General features: G+C 47.1%; 1 protein-coding gene across 1 annotated transcript; it reads right to left on the bottom strand.

The window, feature by feature from the left end:
- Positions 1 to 5,834: 5,834 nt before the first annotated feature.
- Positions 5,835 to 10,058, bottom strand: LOC102380859 (pinopsin-like). The gene is given in 8 exon segments (XM_006016114.2): positions 5,835 to 5,975; positions 6,578 to 6,684; positions 6,687 to 6,793; positions 6,895 to 6,910; positions 7,440 to 7,589; positions 8,379 to 8,477; positions 8,480 to 8,554; positions 9,710 to 10,058. Coding segments are annotated over 8 exon segments (1,044 nt in total).
- Positions 10,059 to 11,335: the final 1,277 nt, after the last annotated feature.

Genomic DNA, 11,335 nt, shown 5'->3' with positions numbered 1-11,335 from the left:
CAGGACTTGTATAACTTGCCGTACTGATAAAGTTTCTTTGAACTGATGTAAAAAGGGAAAAAAATCATTACATTAACCAGAAGCAGTCCTGAGGTCTGTGTGCAGCATAAATCCACTTGGTACAACTACTGTGGGATAGCAGCTTGTCCATTGCCCTGACCAGAAACAGCAGTAGCCTTGCAAGTCTAACTGTACAGAGCCCATGTCCCAGGGTACTGTACTGAAGTGAGGACTCCATTCTAACGCTCCATGATATTTTACTCTGTTTTTCCATTCTGCCAGGTTTTTTATTCAGGTGTTGTGCCCTTTCTGAAGAGTTGGCTCTTGAAGTATAGAGATGAATATTATCGGTGCTAGCCTTGCAAATCCAGGATAATCTTACCTTTTGAAGGGCAGGTATTATAAATTCTGTATCGGTGTATTAAATTAGGTATTAAATACACTGATCCAGAATTTGTAATACCTGCCTTTCAGAAGTATGCCAGTATGCCTTAAGTACTGGATTGCCTTACTTTTTCCATGTTTTCATTAGTGGGAATCCTATACCCACCCAAAAGTGAATAATAGCTGGTGACTTAACTATTTGGAAATGGTTCTGGTTGTGACCGCAGTGTACTTGTTTCTCTTTGGGTAAGTTTTAAGAGAAATGCAGCCCTATTGCTTCTACAGACCCTCTGGCTGCGAACCAAGAGAGGGACCTGTATCAGCACACGTAAGTATTTGGACCAAAATGTACTGTTAACATGACAGCAGCTCCCTCATTTCTCTCCGTTAGTTACGGTGTTGGGAAAGCAAAGGGGGAAAGTTGTTGTTTAATACCAGAAAGGAGAGAAGTGGTCAGTACAACAGTTTTAACTGTAAGATGCAATGAAAATTCACCTTACAGAAGTCCTCAAGTCCAGACTTTGTGTTGTTTTAAGAGAACTACTCAAAAACCAGAGTTAAAGTTATGGCCTTGGTGCAAAATTCTTCAGTAGTTTTTCTGTATTGTGTATGTGGAAGAATGGTAGCTAGTCAGCTGCCCCTTCTGTTTTTACCATATGTAAGAATACGAACCCCATGACCTGAAAAACACTAATGTGTTGCTGAATGGACATCAGGTCCTTGACTACCCGTAGGTGGGTACTGACCCATAGCTGAGTAAGTTCAGTGCTACAGGTGGGAGATCAGCATTTCTGAAAATTAAATCCAGGGTGGCTAACGTATTTCCAAACGGATGGAACCTCTTTGAGATGCAGCTAATGATGACCTTTTTATGGAGCTACCAAGAAGAATGACAAGCTTGTGCTGAGACACCCTGGAACTGAGCAAGTGGCTGCACATGGACCCAGATAAGCAGGAGCGATACAGAAAGTTAAACAAACAAGAAACAGAGGTGTGCAGTTGTCTTTCTACCAGTGTGAGCAAGATCAAGGAGCTGAAACATCTGTCATGGGGCCAGGACCTTGACAACTAGTTTCCCCAAAGTAGGACATTTGTTAAGTATTGCAACTTCTGGTGCGATGTTATATGGGAAAGAGATAGTAGGTCATGAGTGTGGGGGAAGGAGACTATTCTGTTGACTCCATTCAGTGTGCCTGTTCTGTTCTCCGAAGACGAGGGTAGAATATAGAAAAGGCGAATGAAAGGCAACACACAAGATCCGCAGACTAGTCTAATGCTGCTTTTTGCCTCACCAGGAGTAACAGAACAAGTTAATGACATTAAAGTGGGACTGATGATGTCTTCTAACCTGTTGCTGAGGTCAAAAGCATTAACTCCCACTGTGCAGAGGCAGAGAGAGTGGAAATGAGGTCACAAAGTAAGTCAGTGACAGCAGTGGGGAGATGTTTCCTGACCCATCACCTGATTCTCTGTCCACCTGCCAGAGCTGCCTTCTTTAGTTAGTTTGCCACTGAAATCTGTATAAAAAGTGATGATAAGAGACATGGCTATTAATGAGCTTCATCTGTGATGAGGTGTGGGTGGGAAGAGTGTTGGGAAGATGGCTGGCTGCCTCCAGCTCTGGACATAGGATCTCATTTGACTCGTGCAAATTCCAAGAAAAGGACTCTGGCAAAAAATTGCCAAATTGTCATGACGACTGGAACTGTGGGGATAATTAGGTTGTGATTCAAACTATTTTCACTCTTGGCAGTTCTCATTTAGTTTCTCCTCTCTGCCGCGTTTGTACAACTCACTGGACAGCTTATATATTTGCCAGGCCTTCTAGAAGCTTATCAAAACGCGCAAAAAGCTATCTCAAAAAAGAAGATAATGACAGGTTCTGATCTGCAGTAGTTCTTTGCATCCATGTGGAATGGCTCAGAATAGGAGATAAGCAGAAGGTATGGTTGTCTCTCGTTTGGTTCTTTGAGTTGGTAAATAATGAAGCGATATGCAGGAATTGCATTGCTCTGCAACTGGGAGCTCAGTTAAGGGTAAACATGGCTCACAGAGTGTGTTAGGGCTTCACGGCTTTGACAGTGTAAATGTTGCAGGGTTGGGTCCCTACTTACGTGGGTGCTCTTTGCCCAGTAGGGTTTGATCAAAGACCCTTTCAAGTCAGTGGAAAAAGACTTTTGACTTTAAGGAGCCTGGGGTCACATCCTTGGTAGTGACCTCTAGATTTTGGAGCCATTATCTGAAAACACTTTGGATCAAGTTCTAGTCTGCATCATGTATAACTCCACTGAACTCAACTGGGCTTTTGGGACTGCTGCAGTAATTACTGTGTGTTTCTAGGTACTTTGGGACTCCATGGGTCTTGCAGCCAGTTTTCCAAGCCACAGTGTCAGGCAGGGTGCTTTGGAAGAGCACATCCAAACAGTGAGGCCCAGTCATGATCCCAAACCCTATCTTGCTAGGCCCTATGTAGACACAGAACAAAACAAGTCCTTGCTTCAAAGAGCTTGCAGGCTAAATGCATGCTGTCCAGGCAGTGTTGCGCCTAGATCAGTTATCGCAACACACAGCAGCCGAGGCTGTTCACGTGGAAGCTAATAAAACAGGCCATTGATCTTGCAGCTAGAATGTGTCATGCTGATGGGGAGATGTGGCTTTAAGTTACTTTTACTTCCATCCTTTCATTTAACTTAAAATGTGGTTCCAAAGTTTGCAGTTTTTGGCAGCAGCTCTTACTTGACTTAACAACTTTTGCCTTTTCCATCCTCTAATTTTAAATCTTTCTCAATTAGCAATAATGCATTTTAATTAAAGTTCAATAGTTGTAAATAAAAGCAGACAAAATGCATTTGTGGGAGAAAAAGTGGCTGGTGGCATTTCAGGATGGTGGAGCTGCTTAGAATGAAAGCTGTATCGCACCGTAATTAATTGATTCTAGATTACTCCTGTTGCATAATCATGTTCAGCCTGGGCTTGTCAATGCTGTGCGCTCTCTTGTCAGTTATTATCAAGCAACAGGGAGTCCAGGTGCACATGTAAACCGACTGGAGTGGGAAATGCTAGCTCCTTCCCTATCTCTGCTATTGCCTAAAACAAGACGTTGTTATTACAGTGGCATCTGCGGATCCCTGCTGAGACTGAATGCATACCGACAGACAGTCCTCGCCCCAGAGTGCTCACAGCCCTAATAACTGTTTGGTTCCAGCAGTGTAATAGGAAATAATTCTTATTTCCTGCATTTTAAGGAGCGTGGCAGGCTTTGCTTTCCAGCTTCCCAGCAGCACTGCAGCTTCCACTCGCGGTGGTCCAAAGTACCAGACCGGAGTGAGTCAGAGGGTAGGTTCCTGCACTTACCTGATCAGAGAGCATTCTGCAGCCGGGTGATTTCCCTGATGGGGGGGAAAATAGAGTGTTTCCTTCTGAAAATGTCACTTCTTTGATTCATTCTCCTTTGACCTGGGTGGTGGGTTTTGACACTAAGGCAGGCCCCCCCACTTTCCCTCCATAGAGGCTGCTTTTAAGACACTCCACTGCTGGGTCATGTCCTTGTCAGTCCTGAAGGAACAAGCCCATGGTGTGACAGATACAGTTCTCTGTTGACCTGTGCCATTTGTTTTCCAGTGTTGCCTACATGAAGAGGGAGACTTGGCATGGCAGGGATGTGCTTCCTTGTGTTACAGGAAACCTTTAATGAAACGAGGCCTGGGGCAGTTGGAGACACCTATAAGGGAACCAGGCAAGAAAAAGCAAATGGTTTGTGAAGTGGCCCTAACAAGGCTCTGCGTACTCAAATGCTGCCACGCTCAGCTCACTGCTGCTTGGCTGTGCATGCCCCAAGGGCATTCCTTATGGATAACCTCCTGCATGGTCAGCATTCGTTATCAGATGTCACCCCAGGGAAATACGCTTTTGTGCTTGGGGCAAGGAAGAAAACAACCCGCAACTCTTAATAGCTGCACCTCCAGGGACACTCAGCAATCCCCACGGTAGCCACTTAATGACAGCAGATTGTGGAAGGTGGGAATGGGTAGAAGCCATGTGTTGAGGTGAGTACTTTTGAAATAGTGCTTCCCCCCTGCTCCTTTACAGGCATCCTGACATCCAAGGGAAGGCCAGTGGAAACATTTTGTGATCCGGCAAAATGGGGAAAAGCACAGCATACAGAGAACACTGCTTATGCCTGTGGGGAGGAGGAAGCTCTATCTCGTTTTCCGTGGCGACTAACTCACTTGGGCTGGATTTTCAAAGGTAACACGATGCTTAAAAATGCAGATAAGCACTAAGGGGGTTCCCAGATGATGGGAGTTAGAGCCTAGGTGCTTTGGGAACCCCCATAGGCACCTACATGCACCTTCAATCTGGCATTTAAAAATCTTTTGTAGTCAAAGGGATTTACTGAGAGAATGTCAACACTGCAAATCAGAGGTGTGACTGCAGCTCACTTAGCTGCACCTGGGCTATTTTAGGCTGGTCTAGGTTCCAAGAGCAGCGTAGCTGTAGTGGCACCGGAGGCTTTCCTTAGGGGCATTCTGCATCTTCTACTTCCTGATAATGCCTCCGCTTTTATGATCCCAGAGGCTTTAGTGTATTCTTTTGTTATGTGCCACAGGACCCTTTGCAGCCTTTGTTTCACCTTTATTGGAGAATCACTGCATGCACAGCCTTTCCTTATTGCCTTGGCTATAAATAAAATATAAATCTGCTGGTCTGGAGGATTCTTGTTTTTCTGTATTGATCCTGCTCATCTCTGTGAGCACAGGCTTTTTTTCCTAAGACAAGAAACCTCAGTTTTTCTCACAGGTCAGACCTTGCTGCCTGAAAGGGAGTAGTGCAGATTTGATAATAGACTGCTTGTGACAAGGAGACACCTGTGTTTCATTGCTTGGATGTTTATTAGCCTGGGCTGTAGTTGAACTCACCTCTTTAATTTTTCATCGCTTTTACCGCCTGCTGTAAAATTACACAAGAGCCTTGAGCAACCTAAGTACTGGTTCATCTACACAGCCAGAACAAATGCCTCCTATTCAGCTCTTTGCCACTGAAATAAGCATTCAGAGTAAGTTAAGTCTAGACCTAATACTGGTACAGTTAGTTCCTGGTCCCAACAAAGCAGGGTGAGGAGGTGGAGAGGAGGGGGCTGCTTCCATTAGGAAATCAAACTTTCCCCTCCCTGATATTTTCCTCTCTGTAGTTGCTTTCCTGCCCCTGGAGGGGACAGTGTGTTATTTTTCTGTCTACATTTTCAGAGAGAGGACAGGAAACAGAGAATATTGCTGAAAGCCTTAAAAGGAAATTGCTTTCTAATATCTGGTTATGCATGGACCCTGGATACAGGCTATCAAGAACCAGCCAGCAACTTCACTCCTCATGCCTGCATCACATGCAACTGGGACTGGATGTGTGGAGCCTGCAGCTGTTTTTCCATGCAGGAGTTGGAGCGCGTAGGCTAGTTACGAAGGTGTCACCTTATTTCCACACCCCTCTGAGGCTGAAATGAGACTGACACGAGGGCTTGGCAGAGCTGGAGGGTTGTCTTCCACCCCTGCTGGGATGCAACCGCAGCACATCATTTTCAGCAGGCAGCTCTGGAACTAATTGGGGAAAGCATGTGTTATCAGAGAACTGAGCACATCAGAGAAGAGCCTGGGTGTGAGAGTCCTTTATGCCAATCTACTGCACCAGGTGAGCTTTACACTAGGGGCTGCTGGTGCTTTTACAAGAGAAACACTCTGCTTGGTCACTTGTGGCACAGATGTTCACTGTGATTTAGGTATTCAGCTTTCCAGGGCAGGAGCCTGTACAGACAATACTTCATCCATTGGGGAAGGCAAATAGTTTTCAGGGCAGACTGATCTTGTTAATGGCTAGTCCTGTTCTTTGCAGGCATTAGCTATCTTTGTTGTACAGCTGGGCTCTATTTCACAGGCTCAATCAAGCAGACTTTGGTCTAAAATTAAGTCCCTTGCCCCTCTCCCCCTTCTTCCTCAGCATTGCGCTTGCAGGTGGTTAAAACCCGGCAGAAAATCGGGCTCCCTCTCTCTCTCTGTGTGGTCCTGCTAGTTCTTAACAGAAGCTAAGTGGGCTCCAGCCCCTGATATTGGATAACCCCAGGAGTGCTATTCCACTTCATTCCCATAAGCCTCTACTTCAAGGAAGCTTGTTTTCCATCCCGCGGATAACTTCAGTCTCTCACCTGCTTGTTCATGAAGAAATAGATGACTGGATTGTAAACTCTGCCTGTTTTGGAGAAGTAGGAAGGGAGTGATGCTGAAGCTGGGTGGATGGGGATGTCTTTGTGGCAACCACCATAGCAAAGGTGGCATAGGGCAGCCAGCTGGTGAGAAAGGCCAGCACCGTAGCAATCACCATCTGTGTCACCTCCCGCTCTGCTTGCTGAGTTGTCGCAGATCTCAGCAGCTCACTGTGCAGCACCGATATTTTAATGCAGTCTGAGAAAGTGGCCTGCAATGAGGGAAGAGCTTGCTGGATGAGCCAGGAGTGTGCAGCTACACCATTTGCTGGCTGCCTTGCCCTCCCTTCCTGGTCAGGGGCCTGGCTGACACTGTGTGATCACTCTATGCTCCTGTCACACCAAGTGCCATGAACATGGACACCCTTGTGGGCAGCCTTAGCCAAGAGGTTCAGGACTGCATTGGCATGGAGATGCAAACAGTCCCGCGGCTTTGTGAGTGACAAGAACTGCAGGAGCAGGCAACGGCACTGAGAGGTGTCAACACACTTGGCAGCTTCTGCAGATCCAGCCTGTGCATCCTTAAAGGAATGAGGCTGCAGCCACAAATCACAGGGTGCAAATGTGGAAGCCAGCCTGTGCAAATCAGACATTAGCCTGCATCATATGATCACAGATTCAAATGCAGCCTTGTGGAGTGAATTTAGTTGCAAACTCCATGATGGAGAACAGTTGTAGCCTGACATGAGAGAGAATCTAACTGGAGATGTCTCGGGAGTGCTGCCTTCTCTGCATGCTTGTCTGGCATTTCAAACTGTAGCTGCTCTGGGTGAGCTGACTGGCACTGCTGAAATCTCTTTTTTACTTACGGCCCGTAGCATCACCAGCAGATTGGTGTAGGAGAAGAGGATCATACTGAGAGGCAGCACAAAGCAGGTAACAAACAAGGCCGTGATGTAGCTATTGTTGTTGCTGCCGCCAGCGTACCAGTTGGGACCGCAGGAGGTTCTCAGACCTGGAAAAGCACATTTTGAAGCAATGCTGGGATAATTCTGCCGTGGCAGAGTCAAGAACAGAAATACCGTGTGCTGTTCCTACTGACCTGGGCCAGTGTACATAAGGAGCGCTCCAGAGTCCAGCCAGATGACAAGAACAACGATGGTGGTATCATCCATTATGAATTCTGCCTGGCAGAATCATTCCTAATCTATACCATGAGGAAGCATATTGATAAAGTTACATGAAAATTCTAAATGAACAGGTTTTGGATAGGTTTGCTTTGGGTTTCAACCAAGATAGGAGGCCAATGAAGACATAGTGGGCGTGTCTACACATTCATTAATGCGCCATAGGTACTGCGCATTCAGTACTGGGTTAACCAAGTATTAATTCAATGTGCAGTAACTTGTGCTACTGCGCAGTAGCGTGAGTGCATGTTTTTTTATTTTGACACTTAGGATTAACCTAATAACACTGTGCAGTAGAGTGTTAGCACAGTTTCTGCCCAGCATGTGCCTGCGCGGTGTTATTAGGCCAGTGTGCAGTAAGCATCTTGTGTAGACGCGCCCAGTGACTGCATTCAGGAGAGCGTTCTGCTGCTCCATAACTCACGTTGGCTGTTAAGCCTGCGCACAAGAAAATGGATTCACTGTGAAGCAGCAAACTTCTAGAGCGTTATCTCTGAACGAGACATTAATGAGCAAAGACCTAACGCTGCCTCATGTGCAAAGCCAGTCTTGAAATCTTGCATCCCAGCACAAGGAAGCTGCAGGCTTGAATGCTGCTAAGGGTGCGTCTCCCATACCTTCAGGTACGTAGCTGCTCCAGCCAAGGCTTGGTGGGACTGTCCGGAGAAGTGACCAAATCCAAGTGAAGGCACAGCCCATCAGTGCATGTTTTTGCTGAAATCTCCACTGGGTTTGCAAATCACGATGTATCTTTCAAAGGCCAGGATTGCTGGGGACCAGAGCCCCATGATTCCTGTGAGAGACCACTGAGACTTATATCTTGGGGGTGGCATTTTGAATGGCTGTACTGTTGAATGTGGAAGCAGACTCCTTGCCCTAGCTAGGACCTAAAACGCCAGACTTTCCTAAGCTAGGCTACTCTGTCTGCCTAATGAGAGTTGTATCGCGTGAATCATTCTGCAAGCAGCTGTTTTGCAGATGTTGTAACAGAAATTTCAAGCAAATAGGCAAAACCACCAAGGTGAAAAGCATCCATGATGTCACGGTCTAAGTCTACTTGTACTGTGACTGTTCCTATGAGCCCCAAGTATTTCTGGTTTATTAAACTTTCCAAGCATTAATTTAGACTTGGCCAAATAGCTACCACGTAGTTCTCAGGACAATTTCCATTTAATAGGACAGTTTTCAGGTTTCTAATTGGAGTCTAACAGTCCTGTGTCATGATATCATATGAACATTATTGATTCAGAAAACGCAGGAAGAGGATCCAAATTGCATTTTCCTCTCCTTGGAGCATTGCCTAATGTCATTAGGCTTTGTGCATTGTTACCCACACTCACAGAAATATTTTTTAATGGCATAAAACCAGACAGTGGAATGGCAGCTGAGCACCCTGCCCTCCCGCCCCCACCGCCTGTGTTTCAGTGCTCCCTGCTCCTGTACCAACACCATTGCTGACCTGAAAAACCCTCTCTGCTGATCACAGCTGCCACACACAGGAGCTTGTCTAGCCATTTTTGTATTGATACTATCACCAAAACCTGGATTTCTGACTTCTCCAGCATCTCCGCTGGGAAGTGTCCACTGTTAGCAATTGTGAACAGCAAGACACCGATGTATGGGGTTGTAATAAATGACTCTGCCATTCCTGTTCAAGTGCAGCTCAAGGCTGGGAACGTCCTCAGATGTCCCTTCTCGCTATCCTCTGCTGTAAGGAAAGGACTTATAATTTCACACTGTGAATAAAAGCCTTGGCTTTACTCTGTGGCTTGGGAAGACTCAAGGAGCCATTTGGTAGCCCAGGCCATAGATGTGCCATGGTTCTAGCTATCGACCGTGGTCTTAAAGCCTGCGGCTATGGTCTGTGGTGTTAGAGGAGGCATATCGCAGAAGGCAGAGTGTGGTCTCTGAGACCAGCCAGCTGAGCTCTGCAGGGAAACATTCTTACCTGTTACGGAGACCATGAAGCCTTCGAACTCGCACAACTTTTTGCCAAGCATGAAGAAGCCACTGATGTTGCTGGAGAAGCTGACAGTGCTTCCAGACAGTGTCACTAGGAGGTCGGCCACCGCCAGGTTCACTAGGATGTAGTTCAGAGGAGACCTGAGCTTCTTGTACCTTATGGAAACTATTATGACCAGCCCATTCACAAAGGAGGCAGAAATCACCATCATGCCCATAAACACAGCAGCCGACATGTAGATGCTTCTGGGGGCCAGGTGGGGCCACTGGGGACCATCAAAGGGGCCTGGGGTACCACTTACCTTGGCAGCCCCGGAGATGTTAAAGACGTACATGCCCTGCCCAGGGATGGAAACCAGACACCCACAACAACACAAGCTGAGCTGAAAGGACAGTGAACCCTCTTTATAATGCAGAGGGGCTTAAGCTTTCCTCCCCTAACACCCAGCCCTGCTCCCCCCACAAGTGGGTCTTTGTATTTAAACGTCTCTAAGCTCTTTTTTAATCTAGAAGTGGGTTTTTGCATTTTTTTTAAATCTGCTTGTACTCAGAAGAGGATAGAGCGTTACTTGCACTCTGATGGGCAAAACCAAACCATTTAATTGAATAGCTTTTTATTCTAGATGCTGGAAGGAGGGTGTTTGGGGGTGTGGGGAGGGTTGGGGTTTTTTGGTCTTTCCCCAGTGCTGTAGCACAAAGGCTGCCAACACAGTGCGCCTTGAGCCAAGGCATCATCACTGTTGTGTTTTGAGGTGTCCAGCTTGTAACTGCTGCCCTGCCTGGGTATGTGCATGGTGACTTGGGCATAACATGCACGTTAAGCAGTGGTTTGGCTCTGAGTGCAGCACTGGCGAAGCATAATGTTAGCAGTTATTTTACATCCACTAGCACCCAGCGGCCTGGAGCCCATGTACGTGATACTAATGCAAGGTCCTGGCACCAACAGACAAGAGCAAGGCAAACCTAGTGACAGTGGGTGGATAAGCTCAGGAGTAGTTTGGGGTGGGAGGGCAGCGTGCAGGGACAGTGGCCAAGGATATGATACAGGGTTTTGTGTGCTCACAGCCGTAGAGCCCTGGCTCTTTGCACACCTGTGACACACTATGGTCAAGTGAGAGGGTAGCTGCCGAGACTTCTTGGACAGACCAGGGACAGGGACTAGGGGTTGGGCCGAGCTGTTTATTAATGAAACTTCGGGGAGGTTTTCAGGGGCTGCTAGGGGACGGAACAGCAACCCCATTGCCAGCGAGTGCCACTGGGGGCTCAGGGCCCTACCCTACATTTGAAACTCTTCGCCTTTATCATCTTGTAAAAGAGCATGACATGCCCTGGGCAGGCCCTGGGAACAGTCTTGAGCACGCCAGGAAGGCAGGCATGCCCCTGGTTTCATACCCTCCCCCAGTATTACATGGCTGTGGCAGTGCGCCTTTGGAGCCTGCTACTTTAAAGCGGGGGGAAGCAGGCAGTCGGCAGGTGCTTGATTACGGTGGTGATATTAGAGTCCAGCGCTCAGGGCTGGGGCAGCAGTTTGCTGGCAGCCGCTGAGGGAGTAACATCACCCGGCTGAGCTACTGCTCCTGAAACATCTTGGAGGTAAGGCTGGGGCTGTGGG

This window comes from Alligator sinensis, unplaced genomic scaffold, assembly GCF_000455745.1.
Source record: "Alligator sinensis unplaced genomic scaffold, ASM45574v1 scaffold118_1, whole genome shotgun sequence".
Lineage (NCBI taxonomy): Eukaryota > Metazoa > Chordata > Crocodylia > Alligatoridae > Alligator > Alligator sinensis.
Note: the sequence above shows the minus strand (reverse complement) of the source record. Positions and strands in the feature narration are given on the sequence as shown.